The 21,654-nt window shown below is 47.0% G+C and overlaps 5 protein-coding genes across 5 annotated transcripts; 2 read left to right on the top strand and 3 right to left on the bottom strand.

The window, feature by feature from the left end:
* Positions 1-251: 251 nt before the first annotated feature.
* Positions 252-1,437, top strand: F4822DRAFT_330326 (uncharacterized protein). Its single transcript, XM_051455636.1, has one exon. The coding sequence runs from the start codon at positions 471-473 to the stop codon at positions 1,299-1,301; it is 831 nt and encodes a 276-aa protein (XP_051312723.1). The 5' UTR covers positions 252-470; the 3' UTR covers positions 1,302-1,437.
* A 2,207-nt stretch (positions 1,438-3,644) lies between these two features.
* Positions 3,645-5,648, bottom strand: F4822DRAFT_330307 (acetate kinase). The gene is made up of 2 exons (XM_051455635.1): positions 5,592-5,648; positions 3,645-5,460 (listed from the first exon to the last, which is right to left on the bottom strand). Exon 2 carries the CDS (start codon positions 5,187-5,189, stop codon positions 3,936-3,938), a length of 1,254 nt encoding a protein of 417 aa, XP_051312722.1. The 5' UTR covers positions 5,190-5,460; positions 5,592-5,648; the 3' UTR covers positions 3,645-3,935.
* A 1,577-nt stretch (positions 5,649-7,225) lies between these two features.
* Positions 7,226-7,885, top strand: F4822DRAFT_431813 (uncharacterized protein; the record flags this gene model as incomplete). Its single annotated transcript, XM_051461537.1, has 2 exons — positions 7,226-7,659; positions 7,735-7,885. 2 exons carry the CDS (start codon positions 7,226-7,228, stop codon positions 7,883-7,885), a joined length of 585 nt encoding a protein of 194 aa, XP_051312721.1.
* A 2,032-nt stretch (positions 7,886-9,917) lies between these two features.
* On the bottom strand, positions 9,918-12,641 carry F4822DRAFT_431812 (uncharacterized protein; the record flags this gene model as incomplete). Its single annotated transcript, XM_051461536.1, has 3 exons — positions 9,918-11,237; positions 11,292-11,443; positions 11,495-12,641. 3 exons carry the CDS (start codon positions 12,639-12,641, stop codon positions 9,918-9,920), a joined length of 2,619 nt encoding a protein of 872 aa, XP_051312720.1.
* Positions 12,642-16,716: 4,075 nt separating this feature from the next.
* Positions 16,717-18,402, bottom strand: F4822DRAFT_330245 (SFT2-domain-containing protein). The gene is made up of 4 exons (XM_051455634.1): positions 18,029-18,402; positions 17,727-17,847; positions 17,303-17,453; positions 16,717-17,244 (listed from the first exon to the last, which is right to left on the bottom strand). The coding sequence occupies exons 1-4, from the start codon at positions 18,255-18,257 to the stop codon at positions 17,092-17,094; spliced, it is 654 nt and encodes a 217-aa protein (XP_051312719.1). The 5' UTR covers positions 18,258-18,402; the 3' UTR covers positions 16,717-17,091.
* Positions 18,403-21,654: the final 3,252 nt, after the last annotated feature.

Raw genomic sequence — 21,654 nt, 5'->3', positions numbered from 1 at the left:
CTTGGTCCCTTGGTATAAGCTGGGAAGTGTAGAAACTAGACTCGATCTAGCTTGACCATACCAGCACACATAGACGCATATACGCACGCACGCCCACATCCCACCACTACCATACTACATCATCATACACCTTTTTTTTTTTGGTGCAAAGAACTGCTGAACGGCCCACATCCAAAACTCTCGTCGTGTTATCGAATTCGTATGCCAGTTTTAGCTGCCGTCCGAAACCTTCCCTCCCACCACAGCCTGCTTAATTGAGCACATTTTACCAATTAAGATCTTTTCATTCCACTCGCATCTGAAAAGATCTGTTCCCTACCTTAGTGGTCTGCGCTTTACCAATTTTTTCAAAAGAATTGGACTCCGTAAGACGACGTCTGAGCAGCACCTGCGCAGTTCAGACGATCTTCATCAGCAATATAATACTCATTCCACTCTTCACTCCCACTATATCCACACCTACAGTCACAATGCACGCTCGAGACGCGACCGGCCGCCAGGTCTCTCTTCTGAACGATGATCCATACGCAAGCCATCAGTCATACCACACAGCTACCCACTACCAATCCGCCGGCGACCAATCCCCACCGCCCCACACCCCAGAGCTCCTTCGCTCAGACTCGTATGACTCTAACGCCAGTTACGATGCCTACACGCCGTTGACACCTGGTATTTACGACTACTCGTCGCGGCAATTGTACGATGATTATCTTCCGGATCAACAGGTCGGCATGAAGCGCCCAGTCTACGTCGCAACCAGCCGCTCTAATTCGTATGAGGATGACAGCTCAGCTAGCTCCGCAGCGCCCGAGAAAGCAGGCAAACGGTACCCATGTCGATACCGCGATAGTCACGGTTGCGAGAAGACATTTACCACTTCAGGACACGCCTCCCGCCACTCCAAGATCCACACTGCCGAGAAGGCGGTCCAGTGCACATACCCTGGCTGCCACAAGAAGTTCACGCGCGCAGACAACATGAAACAGCACCTCGAGACTCACTTCAAGGACAAGTCGAGATCCTCTAGCTCATCCAAGTCTAAGAGCTCCTCCTTATCTTCATCTTCTAAGCGTGGCTCAGTGTCCTCCAAGTCGTCATCCTCCCAGAGCAGCATACCTTCTCATGAGGTCCAGATGTGGGAATCAGATCAGTATGGCTCCGATGCCCAACCCCTACCTTCTCCAGGCGGTGCTTGGGATATGCGGGGTCTCAACATCCCTTTGATGAGCCGGCCAAGCGCGGCGAGGACCAGCAGTGGACTAGACGCATTAGCAGCCATTGCTTGTCAAGAAGGCGCCTAGGATTTCCCGCAACCTGCTTTAATTTTTACGTCGGCTCAACGCCGGGCGGTACTCGGTGTCCAGTTAATGATGGGGTAATGAACTCACCGTGTTCCTCCCTGTACACCGCAGGGTTCGGTGTGAAGGGGAATCAATTTTGACGTGGCGTTTTGGTATATTTGGGAATCATACTCATGGGCGATATTATCGATACCACGGTGGCAAGCATACGACGGGCGCACCTCATTATTTTGCATATTCGAAGGATGGTTGGGAAAAGCAATTGGGAAGCATGGTATGCTTCTCTCGCTTCTCTCTACACGAGGTACGGTATCTGGAGCTGATCCGCTCCGCCGCCCTCGATATTAGCTTCTTCGAGAATGGGTGGAGTAGTTGTACAAAGATCAGCGACAGCGAGTACGTGTGTGTACTGGCACATTACCAGCTGATCATCAGGCGCATGGGTATATGCGCCGAGGACTTGGCTATCAAGGGTCCAGATACAGAATTGGGTGGCATTTCATCTGCTTGACTATATACATGATGTTGGGGTTAGGCATTAGATACCAACGTCCGCCCGGATCAGAAAAGGGGGCGGATGGCATACGAAAATGAGAAGCAATGTTTAATGATAAACTCTATTCCACCTTAACTTGACAATAGTGACGGTAATCGGTTTCGATATTCGCCACGGTGAGGCATATTGTAATCCGTATGAAGACCTAGCAAACCAAGCTACTCAGGGGGTGAGAGCTGTGCTCGTCTATTCCGTGGGACAAGGCTAGGAAGTACATTCCGAAATGGGGGACCACGAGTGCCATCGGGATTTCGTCATCGTATAGATTAAAACCAAGCTAAGTGAACGCTAGAGCCCGGTTTAAGAGGTTGCGCACTTTGATGATTATCGCAAGCAAGTTTACTACCAAGTTGGCTACAGTAGCCCCTGATCTTGGCATGGACCCTGATGATCTCCTTCATCAGCTTTCTCCCCTAGTGTGGCTTCTTTTCTTCCTTTTCCCTTCCTGGCAGTTAATATGTAGGCTAAGGGTAGCGTGGTAGCACGCGCGCGAGGGCCGTTCTTGTTTAGTTTAGGGTGATACAACAGGTCCTCGGTACCATTTTGATGGGGCGGCACCCATTCCCCGTCCGTTCCTTTTTTTCTTCCCCCCTCCCTTCCTTGCCTTGCCTTGCCCTGCGCTGCCTTTTGCCTTACCCTTCCTTCCGTTCCGTGGAAATGAGGAGTTTTTCGGGGTCCTGTCCGTGATTGTCACACACATACGCACATTATTACATGCATACAGTAGCGCCGCCAACAAGTATTATGTATGTACGTATATGTATATAAGTGTTGTATGTACATTGGCTAATTTAGTGTATACCGTTGATACCTTACGAAGGTGGGAATGGGGGCAAGTTAGATGGATCCAAACTTAGAAAAGTGTTATATATACGCGATGTACATACGTACCCATTACATTACATTGCTTGACGTTCATCCGGAGTAGCGTCGTCCGCAAGGGGGGGGCCGCACCGCACTTTACTTACTTAGGAATTGTTACTGCTGCTGCTTTTGGTTCCATCCTGCCATCGTTGGAAACCGCCGATTATTAACGCTTCGCACCGGGGGGGTAGGTGGGAGGGGGGTCCCTTACCCCCATCGACGTCATCTTGCATCAGCGCATCATCACGATATATGGCACGGCCCTTGCCTTGCTTGGACCCTGCCACCTTTTCTTTTTCTGCTTGCGTTCGCCCTTCCCCCATCTGGCGATTGGGTTCCACAGCCTGGGTAGTAAAAAAAGTTAGGGGTTAGGTTAGGTTCGTTATTGCTGCTCCCCTGCCCTGCTCCCTTGGAAAAATCCTTTACGACCCCAACATTCATTCAACTTACATCCACAAATTTACATGCATCCAATCCATAACCACCTGGGCATTCAATGTTCTAACCTCATATATACATACATATGTACCTCCTCACTTATCCCCATATCTTGTCGCTGTTTTTAGTACATAGTCTCGAGACAAGAGGAAAAAAAGAGAAACTGATTGACCAACTCCACTGTCGATCATATCGTCACAAATCATATCGGCTACTTAGTAACTGACGGCTGACCCGGCGGGTCTACCTCGTGCCTGTCGATCATTTTTATTAGTACTATTTTCTTTTCGGTAACTTTTTTTCATTTTCAATTTAGGCGAGAAATTTCTTGCTTGAAAAAGAAAGTACCACAATCCCGAGGTTGGAGCGATTATTCGTCAGGTTGGCGGGAATCCCCTCATCCGCCTCTGCCGGACCCTGCTGTCGCTACCCACCCTACAACAGGGGACCAAGTAACTACTAAGTGGGTCTTTTACCCTTCCTATCTTGAAAACGCGCTTACATTACCAACTATAGACGAAATGCTTACTCCGTATTGTATCTAGTGGTAAGCTCGGCAAAAAAAGAAGAAAAATCAGATCCATTGATGACTTCTCTCTATCATGTTGGATATACGAAACCCTAGCCCCCATTCCACCGCCGTGATATTACATTACATTCGCCAACCATACCATACCCCTGGCCCCCCTACCACCACCACCCCGTTTATTATATCTATTATGCGCGTAAGTATGCAAGCAACCATGCAAGAAATTTCATGCAACAATATATCCCTATCACCATAACTCATCGTTCTCGGCACAACCCCTAGCCATCTCATATTGCTCGTCGGTGCGACATACAAGCGTCCGATGCTTAGCTCCCTTGGCACCGACGTCGTGCACCACATCCGTACCTTTGGCAGCAGCCGCGTTCCGCGCCGGGTCAAGAGCAAATCCTAGACATGCGGCCTGGCTGATTACCGCTTCTCTCAACCGGTCACTCTTTTCACCAATGCCGCCCGCAAAGACTAGCGCGTCTACTTGCCCGGCTAGGGACACGTAGTACGACCCGACAAATGCACTGACGCGATCCGCAAACAAGTCAAATGCGAGACGGCACTTCGGGTCGTCCGAAGTAGCGATTGTGCCGAAGTTCGTGGTTCCGGTTAGGGCTTTCCACCCGCTTTGCTTGTTGAGGATCTCCTCGGCGACTGAGATGTGCAATTCTTTTGTTGATGATGGTGAGAGCTTTCCTACGTCGCTGGCGTAGTGGAAGACTAGACTTGGGTCTACACTACCGCTGCGCGTGGCACCGGGAAGACCTGCTAAAGGTGTCAAGCCCATGCTGGTGTCCCAGCTTCGCCCGCCGCGGATGGCGCATGCGCTGGCGCCGCTTCCGAGGTGCAAGGCGATGATATTCAGACTATCAACGCTTTTCCCGAGGAACTCGGAGACAGAGCGAGTGATAAATGCATAGCTGATGCCATGAAAACCGTACTTGCGCAGCTGGTTATTAGCAGCGATGTCCTGGTCAATAGGGTAGGTGCAGATGTGGGGCGGGATGGAAGCATGGAATTGCGAGTCGAAGTATGCGACGTTCAGGGCGCAAGGCAACTCCTCCATGCACGACCGTATGATGTGCAGCGAGTTGGCATTGTGCAGCGGGGCCAGATCCGTCAGCCGTTCTAGATGGTGGTACGTGTCCTGGGTGATAACCTTAGCGGACGTGTAGTCGCCGCCGTGTACCACGCGGTGGCACGCCACCGAGATGTCTCCCTTGGTCGAGATCTCGGGTAGCTCCGGGTCCCCTGTGAAGGTGTGCAGAAGCACTTTGAAAGCATCATCCTGGTTCTCGATTTTTTCTTTCGTTTCTTCATTTTTCAATATTTGCACATCGCCTCTAGTGTACGTGAGTTGTGCCGGAGGTGCGGTTAACCCACTGATCTGAGCCTCGGCTATCTGCTTGGGGCTTTCGCGGCGCTTGGTTATGTATGCGGAGATCTTGACGGAGCTGGACCCCGCGTTGATAGAGAGGATTATTTTGGTCATTGCTTTCTCTTTTTGGATCTGTAGTATTTGGTTTATTTCCGGTTTAGCGAGATCTACTCCCCCTGGATTTTCTATTCTTGTAATTTAGCTCGGTAGCCTATAGGGAGATAGGGGATGTAGGGAGGGCCGTCGGTAAGTACGGGTATGTCGCTGATTGGTGGGAATATAATTATGGATAGGTAGGTAATGTAAATGTAAGGCAAGGCAAGGTAAGGTACGTGGATGTAAGGTATGTGATGTGTAACGTTTACGGTATGAACGGATGTTGTGTCTGTTGTAACCTTGGTTAACAAATGTTGAGTTGAATGTTGTGTTTCCTTTTTTCCGATGTATATAGGTATGTTCGTCCTTCAGTGCGTTTATAGAGTAAAATATACTTAAGTCAATGTTTGCTATACTTGCTTTCTTCGGTTTGCCCCGCTGCTACCCTTCTGCATATAACATGTACCTATTGGCCCATACTAATTGTGTGTGCGAGTTAGGTATATGGATGGTATGCGGCACGCATGGCATGATCGTCCCATGACGTCTACATTTGTGGCCTGACTGCTGCTTTTCTCTAGCCACGTACTAGCTTCACTTCGGATAGCTACGGCGCCGTTGTCCGATGCTTCCTTTCTTTTGTATGTCGGAGGAATTATCTATCGTATTTTTTTATTTCTATTTGAGGTATATTATTCTTTTGATTACTTCTCGGTCCGAAAGTCTGGATCGCCTGGTGAATTGTGAGATGGTGTTATTTGAGTGACATGTGCGAGGCGGGAAATACACGGTATTTTGCTTCGGATTTAGATTCGGAGGCCGAATTTATCGGTATATAGGTGATACTCATCACGATGCACAACTTGTAGTCGATTATGATCGATCGATCGCGCCCTGATACAGTTCAGAATGAAGGGCTCTACATATAGTTTGTTTTTGATGGAGTTTCGAATAACGGATCCGCAGAGTGAAGTCAACATTGTCATAGCCGATGCATCACTCGGAGTACGTTTATTCTCTGTCTTGAATGTATTACTTAATGTAGGAAACCGAATTTCTTGACTATCCTGGACATAGGATAATACGGCAGCGTGGATACCTATAGCAATTCCCATCTCTACGCCAAGGGTCTATGTTCATTCCATGTTCTATTAGGTCGCGGGGTGTCAAAGGGTCTCAAGGGTCTTGGAAGTAGATGGGTTTCCAAAATATCGGCTATCAGTTCTCAGTAGATTTCAAGGAGTAAGAAGATTCTATAACCATGCCCAGGTAGTTCGTCTGCTTCTCTATCGAAGGTATTGTGTATGTTTTCTCGCGAATGCCAAGGATTGAGTGAAGGCGAGAACGCGCAGAGAGTAAGGTATAAACCAACAACGAGCAAGATAGATTATATCAAGGGGTAGGGGATGTTGATAGGCGTTGAGTGCCAAGGCAGGCGTGCTATTTTGTTAGTAACTCTATCGCGGTCATTTATTATGACTATGTCAACAGACATGACTTCACCTCTTTATTTCCATTTAAATCGTTATTTATATATGAAGTTGGAAGCGCAACGAATTGTGTAAGAATCATGGAAAGGGAAATCTCAGACTATTTCAAGGCTCCCGCTCCGGAGTTCGATCTGCCCGCGGCGAGGGAGAGTCTCAGCAGTACTGCTCAGCCTCCCCCTGCGGTGCCTAACTACAGCTGACGCTCGATTTCAAGTGATGATGAATCGAAGTGACCAGTCGCCTAGGATGTAAATAGCAATAACTATTCTTGAGACTCAGCAGCTTGAGGGATGAAAAACGGTGGGTTGAGCCTTCTAACGACCAAAGGAAGATGATGGGATACCGATACATATAAGTTGGAGAGAGTTGTCTCAAGATGAGAAAATAATTCACTAGCTATTACAAAACACCAGCGAAGTCTTATAAAGAGATATATCCACATCCAATTTGAGTATCATAGCGAAGCCATCACCATCAACGACAGGCAAACACACATAAGAATCTAAAAAAACAAAAACAAAAAAAACTCAAGTCTCCTTTCTGAAAAGAACGAAGCAAGAAAAGATGGCTCGCCTCCTGTCTCTCTTATCCCTCGCAGCCACTCTCCTAACAACCACCCTCGCCCTCCCCTCTCTCACCCCAATCCCCCGTCAAGACCCAGCAGATATGGACGAACCGACCGTGATATTCAACAAACTCATCGACGCCAGCGCATCCATAAACGTAACCGTAATCGGCCTGATGAACTCACGCGCGGACCAAGACGATAGCCAACGACTCGCGAACGCCGCCTCTGGACTTAACGATCTTCAAGACGAACAAGCTTTAGTATCGCAAATGCTAAACGGACTCGTGTTTGCTGGAGATCACAGCCAGGATGGGAATTTCCAGACCATTTCCGAGGCTGATAAGAAGGTTGTGGGATTCTTCCACACCGCGATGCGGGCGCCGCAGTTACAGGTGGCGCAGGATTGTGGGGTTGCTATTGCTTGTGAGAGGTATGTATGTCTGTAAACTACTCCGGGGGAAGGGGAGAATCAGGTGGTTGAGTGTGTGGGCTAATATCACGGCAGGAATACTATCCTCAACATCCTCACTATCTACGCCAATAAGTATAATAAAGTGGTCAACTGCAACAACGATAACGCGACTAGCTTCTTTCCAACAGGTATCACCGCGCCTGGTCTCAATTGTGGGAGTATGCTACAATTTTGCCCACTATGAGAACATGACGCCGCCTGTAGGAGTCGATGAGTTAAGAAGTCTGGTTTGTTCGGTACTGGGGGGTTTCTTGTGTTCCTTGAGGGTCGGCTTGGGATAGCATAAGGGGTTGTGGGTAAAGGGAGGATTGATTCTGGGGGGGTTATCGGCGTTTTGCTTATTGGAATAGCATACATTTATTATCTCGCTCGCTTATAGAACTTCTCAGATTTTACTTTGGCTTCTCTGGTAACCCCTATTAATAGTTCCTCTAAGATGCTTCAAGCCAATCGAATCACTACTGCTGGTTGGGATAATCTACTTCTACATCGAAGTGTAACATACAACCAGTTGTTATTCGCCTTATGTTTTTTTCTATCCCTAGACCTCTAACACATATAAACACCTATCTAGATATACCATTAGTTTTGCTCCCCCCTTTACCGATAATCGACTCCAAGACGACCTCGATCCTCCCAAATAATTCAATACCACCAAAGAGAGCTTAACTGGTGAAGCCCTTGATTGACACCACGTATTTAGAACAAAATATATACAGTAGGCGGTAACGTCATCACCTATTTAGAAATAATCCACACCTATAATTCTCGTAGAGGGGAGACGTGCAAGGCGTTTTTTTATGCACCGGGTAAAAGAGAAGTATCGTCATAGCGTATATTCATGTTCATGGAGACGGAAGGAATGAGCGGCGATAATAAGGAGTTGTATATAACCCCTTAATTAGGAGCCTAATTCGCCTCGGCAATCTTTCATTATTAATCATTAGGGCGGATACGAGCCTCGTCCGTTTTGGCTACCTCGATGATTTTGCTTTCAACGTAACAGTACGATAGAAGTAACTTTATCGGCGCCCTGGGATGGAGTCGGCGAAGGAGATATCACGGCGAAACTTGTTATCGAGAGGGAAGATCTAAAAATCAAGAGTTGGTTGCGTTCGGTTTTTTTCTTTTTGTGAATTTCTTACTCATACATAATATAAACCCCAACGACAAAGGGCACGAGCCGTTTTGTTTCTCCTTTTAATTGACGTCGACGTCTATTTGCAAAGATTCCCGTTCCGTGAGGCCTCCCCCTTATGCGAATAGTCCACGCCATGAATGCAAGTGCGAGAATAAGGAAAGAAATTTCAGTGCCCAATACTTTTGTCTAGCAACGAGATGTGAACCTCAGCGGGTCCAGTCCGTAAGGCATATGGCCCAACGGATTTGTGCTGAAAGACAACCGGGTGGAAGACCAAGCGCGACGACGTGGTCGGTTGGGAAACACATTAATAGCAATTCGTCTCCTAGAGCCGGCGTCCAACATACTGCAGCCCCTGCCATTGTGAGAAAAAGAGTCGTGACCATGTTCATCGTGAAGGCCACTATTACATGTGGCAGGTAACGTTCTAGAGAACGATTGCAGAAAGAAGAACAACAGAAGCAACATATCTGGCAACGGGGCCAACTAGAGCAGTATCAACAGTAGATTTGGTGTCTTTTGTGCTTGCTCGCGATGGAGACATCAAAAGGTTGAATTCGAGATTTCACACCTTCCATATTGGAAGATGTTATTAATTTCCTAGTGATCCGCATAATCGTCGCCATGTCTTGTGGATTGGTTGTGTAATTTACCAATGCGGCAAGTCCATTAGCCGTAAGTTCGTAAACTAGAACTTACAGCTTACTCATTCTGTCATATCCAGGATGTTTGCATTGTAAGTGACTAATCATTGTCAACAAATGCGTAGGTGTTCAGTGACCATGCCAAAAAGAATCCATTTGTGATTGCGGCATATCACTACCGCTTTGGTTTGTCGAACTGAAGATCGGAACTGGATGTCGTAATAGAAGCTCAGTAGGCTGAGATATCAATCAGAAGGCTAACTTCACTGCCCTTTGACCAATCTCATTCTGTAAGGCTTGCGGTGCCTAAGTCGAAACGTAGTGTAAATGTAATAGGTTGCTGATCCATCCTAATGATGGCAGACACCTGCCTGTGAGCGTGTTGGAGCTCTTCAGGCTTGGCCAAGTATTTTTATAGTTGCATGGCCCAGCTAGTACCCATTGGTACCATGATCACCTCCAACTCCATTAACAGATAGAGTCTCGGTAGTACCATTCTGCTCATTATGTTTATGGAAACCGTTTGTGAGAGAATTGGCTTGCTCGCCGAAAGATGGCACGGCAACCTTCTTAAGGGGGTTCTCTAGATTAGGATCGCCGCTAGGAGTGTCCGACGAAATGGTGTCTTGTTGACTTGCTGTAGCCATTCCAGGCAAACCAGTCGGGGAGAACTCTGGAACAGTCGCGGAAAGTTGCGACTCTGACGGGTTGACATGACCATTCACACCATTCATGGTCGTGCTAATGCTATTCAAATGGATGTGGTGCGCAAAATTCGGTTCAGTCCCAGTAGGTGAGTAAACGGGAGGCATGTCACCCCCGTAAGACACCATTTGAGGCCAGAAAGCCGGTGGGTTGGTGAATTGGCGGTAGTGCGCCGGTCCATCATTCTGAGCACTGGGATGCCTCTCATTTTTGGCAAGAACCCAGGGCTCCCATTGTTCTGCACGTCGAACCTTGTCCTGTCCATCCTCTGTCACAATGATTTCAATGAGAGGGGAACTGTCGCAGGCCATACGGACGAGTTGGTAGTCCTGGGCTATTTCCTGCATACGCTTAAACGTAGTAATAACAGTCAAGGGGACGAAGCCCTGCGAGTCCATGAATTTTCGAAGATACCAATCCTTGCATAGATTGTCGATAGAGAAGTAATATTCTACTTGTGATAATACTCCACTTAAAATATGGTTAGGATCGGGGTACGCAGGATACGGACTACCATTACCGTGGGGATACATTGCAGGGTCGTATGACGCGCCGACCATCGGGTATGCGGATCTCGAAGATTGATGCCTAGCGCCCCCTTGAGAGCGGTTGTTCCCCGAGCTGGGCCGACTGCGGTGCTGGCTTCCGGAGGTCTGAACTGGGTATTGACCATACGACATTTGCGCATAACCAGCGGCGTACGTATGGCTTGGCTGTCGCAGGTTGGCATTGGACGGGTAGTTGTATCCGGAAGTCCCTTGGCCGAACTGTGACTGAGAATGGGCGATTCCATTCATGGAACCGTGACCCCCACGTCCTCGTGTGCTGCCCCTTGCACGCTCACTACGAGTCGCGTTATTCTGGCCCTGGAAAACGGCGTCCTTAGTGGCAGATACACCGTTCTCTTTGACTGTTTGTGATGATGACGACTTGGTGCTGTCGTCGACACGATGGTTTGAACCCGCAGCGCGAGTTGGAACATGTTGGGCTGTAACACCGTTGGCTGAATCACCGGGGTATTCCTTTTTATCGGCCTTCACGCTTGCCTAGTACCATATCGTTAGTATTCCCATTTGTAGTGCAGTGAACTGTTAACATACCGATGCTGCGTCCCCTACAACCTTTCCTGTTCCTACTGGTGTCTGAGCCTTCCGACCTTCACGAGAGATGGGCGTGTCTACAAATGCACGCTTAGATGATGGCGGCGCCATCGAAGCAGATCCAGGAGCCGAGCCATTCTCCTGTGTACGATCTTTATGGCGGTTAGTGAGTGTCAAGGCTAAAAAGGGATGTAATGAATTACCAGTTGGTGTATTAGGAGTGTGGTTACCCCTTACAGCGGTATCCCGCCCGCCTCGGGCACCCGGAGTGCGACCACCTCGCAAGCCTCTAGCCGGTAGGGGCGTCTCAAAGTTCACAGTTGGCACAAAGTCAATAGGGGTCCATCCCTTCTTTTGTCGCGGTTTGTTCTGTGCAGAGTCCTCCTTTTGCTCCTTTTCAGGCTTCGAAGGGTTGGCCTGGACCTTCATATCGTTCGCAGCCGTTTCGGGCGTCGGCCATGACGAGGTATTGGTTGCGATCGGGGCTAAGGCTTCAAACGGCGGCCGGTCCTCTCCATTATTTGCTCTAGCGCCTCGTGGGGCCGTCCTGCGAGTATTTTGGTTGCCGGTTCCCCGCGATTGCTCGGCATCCTTCCTTGGGGGTCTTACACCACCAGGCAATGGCCTACTTTGAGCCAAAGTTGCATCGACCCCATCGTTTTGGGGTGTTCTCTGCTTCATTTCTTGAACCTGACTGGATGATCCTTCAGATTGACTGCCATTTGTGGCGTTCGGGGCACGCAACTGAGAAGCCGGAGGAGTTACCTTGGCTTTAGCAGCCATAGCTTCCTGCCTTTGTGTCCAAATGTTGACCGTTGGCACCGGCGCCTCGGACAACGGCTTGGGTGGTTGGTTTTCCTTCTTGTCTTGGTCCTCATCTTGGGTCGATTCCTTCTCAGCTGCCTTGCCCTTTCTACCTTTTCTCGTCTTTTTGTTATCGCCAGCATCCGTAGTCTGTGAATTGAGTGTTTGGCCGCGGCCCCGTCTCTCGGTACTTTGAGGTACAACCTCGCTTAATACCTTCTCGCCATTTTGATTCGGTAGATTCAAAGCTTCGGTGGTTTTGTCGCTCGTAGACATACTGTCTATATCGTTATTATTCGATTGGGAAGCCTCGGGCTTGACAGATGAGCTTCTAGTATTTTGGGAGCCATCGAGTTCGTTCGATGTGGTAGAAATCGCGACGGAAGGGGCCCTTGTGCTCGGGGTAGGAGCGACATCTCGGCTTTGTGTGCTCGTTGTTGATGGCGCTTTACTGCCTGTCGTACTCGACTGGGATCCCGGAATCGACTGTGCAGCAGACTGGCCTTTCGCAGCCTGTGCGTATGAAAATGCAGCGGAGCTAGACATATTGTCTAGCTATGGCTTGACGATACTCGTAAGCAAGTTTTGTGGTTAAACCGGCGTAGGCAACAGAATAACCACAAATTGGTGGTTTGTTGCGTACCTGCAATGGACGAGGGGAAAATAATTTTACCCACGTCCACCAACACGCCAGGTACTCAACTAACCCTATTAGCACCTCACCAGCCAGAAGTGGCCCTCCGCGAGTGATGGATTCGGCTCGGCTCGATTGAGCTTCCAAAGGTTAGTGGAACTCAAGTCGATGTTCGGAGGGGGAAATTCGTGTTGGTGAATGGTGAATGGTGAATGTTGTTGGCAATACGAGAAAATGTGGTAAACCAATAGGTTGTAGGGTTGTAGGATTTTCGCGTCGAATAAGCAGGTAAAAAAAAAAAAGGTCGTTGAAGGTAGGGTGTCAGGATGGACGACCGGCAAGAATTTGTAAGGAATAAGAAGACCCAATCGCAAGCGATTTATCAAAATTCTGAAAGTAGATGCGGGGTGCAATCAATTAACCTCCCAGGTGCAGCCCGAACTGAGGTTGCGAGAAGTAACGACGCGAGTCCAGGGGTGGTAGGTAAGGCGGAAGAATTTGGTAGCTGCTGAAAAAAAAAAATACCTTAGGTAGTTTTGTCGGCTGGCTAAGGAAGAGAGAGTAGAAAGTGCTCCCCAGCGACTGTAAATCGTTTAGGTTTAGGAAGGTTGGAGGAGGGGAAATTTTTATTGAGAGGGAAGGAGCGAAAAACGTGACAGTTATCCGAAAAAGATGACTGTGCTTGTGTTATTTTGCTTGGGGCTGCAACTGGTTTTTAGTTTGAGAACTGAACCCGACACGGCCTGACCAAGTTCAAACCGTCAAGTTAAAAAGTCATGAATTTCGTAGTCGTTCTGGGATTGTGTCAGTGACTTAAAAGCGAAAGTCCAATCCGGTGGTGAATTGGAGGGGGAGCGGTCCGGACCGCAAAGGTTGCCCACAGTTTTGTTTGTCGTGAAAAAAATAATAATGTAAACGTAGGTGTGCTGTAGGTCTAGGGTGGGATAGAGAGATAGGCTGCTACCTAAACCGATAGAAGCGCATGTACTCTGAGTAGAGCACAGTGGAGGTGGTGGCGGCGATGGAGGGGAAAAGGCAGAAGAGAGATGCGGACGTTTAACATGCGAGGGAAGACAAGCAACACCAGTAATTTCACAAATTCGTAGAAAACGAAATGTAAGTCTAGCGAGGTCCCTCCGATGTAAGTCGTCTTCCTGTCTTCCTTTCTCTTCAGGAATAAGTGCGCGCAGGGACGGGGAGGTAGAATTTAATAATTCGTAAGGGAAATAAACGAGAAAGTGTGTTTGTAGTATTGTGAGAGAAAGTGTACGACTATGCGCGTGTAAATGGTTTTTTTTGTGTGCAATGGAGAAAAAAAAAATTAATTTTTTTTTTCCTTCTACCACTTCTGGTACCTTGCTAACTGGCCTAAGAAAAAAAAAATCTAGCTAAGGTTCGGGTAGCCGGTTGTTGTGTGGTTTGGTTTTGGATTTTGTTACATACAAGAGAGGGTACGCCGCGGTTACGAGTTGCAAAAACTGCCTACAACTGATCGTTCTTGCTGTGCGCTGAGAATCTTCCCACTTACCCTATAAAGTACATCCATGGATGCGCAAATGTATTGTACATTACATGCGTTTCTACTAAGAGAGAAGGTACCTCATTAATAAGTACAAACCCACTTATTGAGATTTAAGAGAATCCAATTACTTAAGGCACCAAAGTATTGGGTACATTTTTTCTCTCTTCCTCATTTCCCCCTCCCTTCTCACACCCTCTCCATCCAATCTTGATACTATATTTTAATAATGAATTCGGTGTCACTTAAACTTTAGGCAGGCAGAGAAAATTACAGGTAACGTAAGTACCAGGTAGGCAGGAGGTAATGACGATTTGATTGATGTAGAATTCACAAGTACCCAAGTATCTAGATACCTAATTGGATAGACTGCACTATATACGCATTAGGTTACCTAGTTTGGTTAGGTACTTCGATAAATGGAACCTTCTTTTCTGCCCTGTACGGCTGTTGCTCGGTTCAACAATCAATTTTACCTAACTTTAAGTACGACTAAAGGACTTAGACCTTTTCAAAATGCGAATAGCTTCCTAAATCCAGAAACACCCGAGCTTTACCACCGTTACCTAGGAATATATATGGCTTACATGACTCTAGCATAAGGCGGCTGTAGTGTAAAATGTTGGACTTACAAAATATTAGCTACATAAGCCGAGGGAATACAAATGAGTTGTCTTGTATTCCATCAATGATGCTGTGTAAGTGTCAGAACATTATTGATGGTATGGGGTGCTTGCACGTACCTTAGGTGTATAGAGACGAAGTACATACCTTACGCACGGCTTATTTGATCTACCAAGGTAGTCTAATGACAAATTCGACATCGTGTTCCTTTAATCCCGTATGTCCTGAATGAGGTATGTTGTCATAAATTTTGGTTGTTCTTTAATACTTGGCCGTAGGTACGGTACGTGAGCCGTACTCCGTAAATGGCAATCAGCCCGCAACAGTCAACTAACTGTGACAGGTCTACGCAACTACATGGCACATATTACCTATGGGATGTTATTTTTATGATGTTATTTATTTTGGTACCTACCTGCCCGCCTCCTCACCTTCTAGTCAGATTGAGAATGGATATATCACCCCCCCTGCTTTGTCGGTATGTGTCCACTTCGTATCCCTTCCTTGGGAGGATATCCTACTTCATATAAGCGGAATTAATATGAATCGATTATGCCTTATCTAGGTACCTCTTCTTTATTTCAGATCCCATATATCTACCTAGGTAGGTACATGTCCACGTTTAGGTAACTTATGAGCTTACCTACATTGACCGGCTTGACTTATTTGAAATTATGCAAGGATTTCTACCTAATTAGTACCTATAGTACATGTATGTTTTCGTCCAGAGGTCCCCAGTTAGGCTGAAGAGGGGTACGCCAACCATATGGCTCTCTTTCGATTCCTTCCGTCCATCCCGCATGCCCCAAGGAAGAACCAGATCTGGACTTTTATTTCTCAACGTTCCAAGTCTTCTACTCTCCAATGATTCATTTATTATTTCATTTCCCTCCACGTGGGGGATAGGGTAGAACCGAAAGTCTCCAACCTATTAAGAGCAATGAGCTTTTTTATCTTCCTTTTTGGCGATCGAACATCCATCATCATCGTCTTACCCCGCGTACCTCTTAGAATAGCTTCCATTTTTAGAACACCCAAGCATGTGAATTCTCAACTCAACTTCACTACCTATCTCGTAGAGAAGCCAAGCTAATACAACAAAAGACAAGACATCTACTCGGAACAAATATATAATACGTCCGATGGGGGTAGGTAACTCATAATGGACAATAGATCATATTCCATAGCATGGTTTATAATATCCTTTTCTTCCGGTTACCTCTTCCACCGCATCGTGTTTCAGTTAGCACCCAGTTCTCTTTGTACGCATTAATCCAGGTACGGCGATTTCCTACTAAATAACAAATGCATTTGTTGTCTGCTTTGATCCTTTGTTACATTGAAATCCAAGCGAAACTAGGTACGATCGTATTGTTCCGTTTTCTCCATTCGGTTATGTACCGTACACCTCTTCAAGTCATCGATATTGCTCTGCTCCACCCGAGGTACCGTGCGTATCTTTTTTGTTGAATATCCCTCAGGCTTTCTTTTAACTCAAAGATACGTGAATCAGACATCGTTCAACGATTTTAAGCCCTAAGTAATCGAGATGAAAAACATCTTATCGATACCAATATCTTCTCATTAAGTAATTTCTCTGAAGTTCTTCTGGTCACCCACGTGAATAGTATCCGAACTTGTTATTCGAGAACGTTTGTGTGGTATCCCTAAGCAAATCGAGAGAGAAACTCCGAATATCCCCTGGCCCGATTTCAGGGCACCGAATCACGAACGTTCTAGATGTATAGCTCTAAATATGTAGAATACATGGAACAATTTTTGCATTAAAACATAAGCTTAGAAGGTGCCTTCATAAAGCATGGCTGATTGCTGATTTATAATTAAGGCACAGAACCAAGCTTCAGTAACCGACCCCAAGCACCTCAAACATGCTTGGTAAAATACAGCGGCATGTAAAATAGGAGCATCCATCTGTGACACAATATCTTACAGCAACAAACCCCCTGTATATGTTCAGCCCCAGCGGCTAACCCTAGCCAAGTTTTGGGTATTCTAAAGTTCGATTCATTAAGGCATATATCAATATTAGAGAGCAAATCCTGAATACTGTTTGTTTATCTTTGCTCTCCTGATTGATCGCGGAGACATTTTCGTCATATTTTACCGTAGCGGTTTTGAGTCATCATAACCTATGAGTTAGGTCAACATACGTCTAATCGAGACACGGCAGAAGTATGATAGTATACAATAGACGCAGCTTATCCAGCCATCCAAGAGGCAGCCCTTCGCGCACCAAAGCTAGTGGCGAGACGAAGACCACTTGAACCCATTGGGAAATAGCTGACGAGATACCAGAGGAGGCATGCGATCTGAATGATAGCAGAAAGCAAAGTGAGAATGGTGTTGTGAAGCTGCAACAAGTTAGCGTTTTGACACTTTGACACCACCTTGAAGGAACTCGTGACTCACCCCGACGGAGAAGTATATAGTCAATGCAATAGAGCCGAAGTAGGCTGCTGTGAAAGGTAGTCGCGGTCCTGATATCAGATGTTGTGCATATATTACTGGTCCCATTATAGCCGCGAAGGAAGAGAGGAATAGTATCGAGCCGAAAGACCACCTAAAAGGAGAGTCATGTTAGTATGCTTCCGCTATGGCACATATTGTCTATGTAAAACTTGGAAGACATGTAGGGCGACGTTGTGGAAAGAAGGTTAGATCTCCATCGGGTTGATCACCCGTGCCGTTATGCAAGATTGATACATATGCAATGGCGGCTGGTTGCAGAGATCTTCACCTCACCTACAACCACGAGAAGGGAGCTATCTTTGGCCACGAGGACACACTGGCAGGGGTATAGGCAGCTGGGAGGCTGGGGGAGTCTTGGCCTTACAAAATGACAAACTTGCGAGGCTTGGTCATGAGGATTGGCCACAGCGCAAAGCAAAGAACGAAGCAGGCAAGGGCACCCAGATTACAAGCACCGAATATTAACATTCGGTCCCATCGACTCACTGTATAAAAGATCGAGATTAAAAGTCAGTCTATGAAATGCCATAGTGGATCGTTTTGTCCATGTGAAAAGGTGAAACAGGGCGCGCGGGTGATGCACATGTCGCCCTGTCAAAAGGTACGATGCAGGGGAAAACGAAGAGATTGGAAACAGGAACAACGGGTAGGACTAGTTGGACTCACAGACAAACCAGCCTTCTTCCTCGTCGCGGCGATTGCTGGCCGGTAAAGGAGCGCCGGCGCTCTCGGTAGTAGGAAGTTGTACATATCCGCGATCCCCAAATGGATTCATAGACTTTATGGAGGACAATAATCCGGACCGCTGTGACGTATTGGCTGTGTAGTCCCGGTCCCGGTCTCGACGCGACCACCCTAAAGAATTCATCGACTCCCTGAAAGTTGCAGACGCCATTGTATATGATTAATTTTCCCTATTTTTCCCCGCTCGCTGAAAATCAAACCGACTCGTAACTCGTAAATGCACGGTCGTGCGATCGCAAGGTAGGGCGACTTCGGTTCTCGGTGGATATGTGAGAGTAATCGGTATGTATGGTGTGGTGCGTGGTGTGCAGTGCGGTATGGGGGATATATGGGGCGGACTCGGCGGAAAATGCAACTTCGTAATGGATGCCACCGGGTGTGTCGAGTGACCCCTCTTTGTCTCGTACTGGAGTTAAAGAATAAACAGATGGAGGAGGCCCGTTAGTTTGATGGAAAGATGGGATATGTCTGCGTTGAATGTGTCGCGTTTAGGGGAGCACTAAAAATGGGTGTGATGGGTGTGCCCAGGTGGAGTTGCGTAATGGGACGGAAAGGCATCAGCCAGAAGAAACAGATCAGCCACACGAGTACGAATGTAGATGTGGTTTGTGCGAGTGGGGGCGTTAGTGCCCTTTCTTGACTATTGTTATTGGTCGAACCTTATGCATGTGGCTTCGAATAATCCTGGACAGTGATCCCGCTAAAATGGGGCCGATGGGACCAATGGGACAGAAGGGACAGGACTTAACCTTATCCCACCACATGCGTAAGTACCAAGGTATCTCTTTTTACGGATATACATTGGTACATGATCTCTATACCTTGACGCTGTCTTGTATGAATTCGTCATTTCTAGAATAAGCGGATGCTGCTGCGCCTAGGAATGGCGTACATCGCTAGGTTATTTCCCACCTACTATTCATATTTATTTACAATAGGAACTCGAATGCGGACACGTAGTTTACGAACATTCATGGTTGCCTGTTCATGAATTGTGCTGTCGACGCAACCCGCTGGTTCCGCACACACCACTATAAATCTTGTATCCGTCAATTCCGCGGCTGGGCATGGATGTGAAGCCATCGCTGCGAAACAAAAAAAAAAAAAAGAAACTCAAACAAGCCGCGACCCGTTGATGTAACTTATATGCAATGCAAGTTTTGGACGATTGCGTTGCGTAGATTCAATGTTTTAACGGTTGCGCGCTTGCGCATACCACATCCACATCCACATCCACAAAACATCCATCAACATCAACTGCCTACCTACCTAACCCAGGTAGCTTGTCTCCAAAAATGTGTTAGACACGCCGCTTCTTATTGGTGGGGATGCTTCGACTATCGAAGTTCGGTAGAGTCAACCCCTGATGGTTGCAAGGTTACTCAAACAACTGAACCGGCGGCGAGCGCGGCTACGTAATATATACTAAGTAGATAACCATAGATAATAGTCAACATGAGCATGAGACTTGGCTGATTGAATTTCAACTTCTCGAATCGGTTTATTCATTAGGTGTACCTGACCTAACGTATCAAGCTTGATGCTAGGAGCGGCTCTGTACCTGTCAAATCAAGAAATATCAGCTGGTCCCAGTATTGTCAAGCAAGGGGATTACCAATCACGTACCGTGCCGGAACGGGCACTATTCAAACTCTATCGACGACCATCCAAATTGCTAGATGCGCTACGGCAGTGATTGGCTCCCGCTATGGATGTTGGAGGGGATGTAGAGGATGCAGAGGATGCAGAAGCCCGCGGATCTTCATGGGGAACAGGCCGTCTACATTAGAGAACCTGCATGCAGGCTTGAGTTACATCGGAGCTGTCGGCCGACAGAAGCCATGCTTGACCTACCATAATCTTCTTTCTCACCAGCTTTGCAATAGTATTATAAACTTATACATATTATACATACAAGTTCCAAGATCTACCCCTCCATTGCCGATAGATCATACATACAACGTAGTATGCGTGCGAACCCCATACTTTCGACGACAATGACTTCATCGCCCTCGTAATACGATACTCGATATATGTATAGAGACGCTACTACCGCGCGTAGTACCCTCGAATAGAAAAACTCTTCCTAATAATTCCGAGGTTGTTCACACAGGAAGAGGCCCAGCTTTGGTTGTCTGCCAAGCCACAACCCCCCTGCGATAATATTTTAAGTACAAATCAGATAATGTAACAATAAATAGTATATACCTGTTCGTGGAATTTGTAAAGAAATATGTTCGTAAGCTTCCATAGCGGGTGCCTTGCGTCAAAATGACAGATTTGGACTTCTTCAGTCAGCCCGTTAGTTAATACACAGCACGGCCACACTGTTTGTGAGTCACAGAGAAACCATTTGACCAAGCTGACCAACTTTCCAGCTACTCCTGGCCTTGAAAGTGTACAAAATTCTATACCCCCAAGCACACTTTCCCATAACACCCCGTTATCTCCTTAAGCTAGAAGAAGGGGAAGGGGTGGGCATCGTGTCTCACCTAGGTGGGTGGGTTGGCTGACTTTTGGCCGGGTCACGAGTCTGAGTGCCGCCCACCCTTCCCTTTTTCGTCGACCCGAACAGAGCCCCCCCTCCTCATTACGGTACTCTGACGATAAGATAAAGCTCGGTCGCGTAGGTCGCGGTTCGCGATGGAGTTAGGTAGCTTTGTAGGAGTCCGGTGAGAGCTAAGAGAGACACCTCCTTTCGTTTACTCCCTACACACCACATCAGCTTAAGATGGGACCTGTCCAAGTTCTCCAAAGTCATAAGACGCACCAACGACCTTGTTCGGATAGAATAGAATGTAGTCTAGGAGCTTGTCATCCCACTTAGGGGGGTATTTATAGGACGTACATAGGTATCAATTATAAAAAGCTGTACACCCCACGACTTCGGCCACAACCCAATGAACGAATACTTTCATCATCTTGATGCTTGTAAATCAATCAACAGAGCTGGCGCAACCAAACTACAGTCGGTCTTTCTATCGGAGGGAGACCTTTGCCGGAATCATAAACTCGACGAATCGCACTCAGACGTAACTTGAGGACTTCATCTATCCACAAACACCCAAACAACTACATCATCAAGCATTTTTAATTATAATATCAATATCCAAAATAGTAATACAAAGTGGTTTCCACTACCAAATGCACCTATCACTAACTATTTGGAGTATCATTCTTTGACGAGACGATTGAAATTGTTTGCGACATTAAACATCGGTATTGAGTCGATCGATCTTGCAGGAGATCTGACCAAGGATTCGGACATCGTCCAACGGAACCCGGTCAGACCACTACATAACAGTTCCGTAAGAATTTGGGAATTTTTACATGGACCATACGGCCTGTCTCCATTGGACTATTTCCACTTCATCGCCAAGGGCACATCAAGGCATTTCTAATAATAATAATAAAGAACGGATAGTACGGGAACGAGGATTTATCGGGGGACCGTTAAACTGGACGGCACTATCTGAACGATATCTTGGAACGGTACAAAAGCTCCGACAGGACACGATCTCGTTTTGCCGGCTTCTTTCGTCGACCAT

Source organism: Hypoxylon trugodes, assembly GCF_022578975.1.
Source record: "Hypoxylon trugodes strain CBS 135444 unplaced genomic scaffold F4822scaffold_7, whole genome shotgun sequence".
Taxonomy (NCBI): domain Eukaryota; kingdom Fungi; phylum Ascomycota; class Sordariomycetes; order Xylariales; family Hypoxylaceae; genus Hypoxylon; species Hypoxylon trugodes.
The sequence above is the reverse complement of the archived record's forward strand: the minus strand, read 5'-3'. Positions and strand labels throughout refer to the sequence as shown.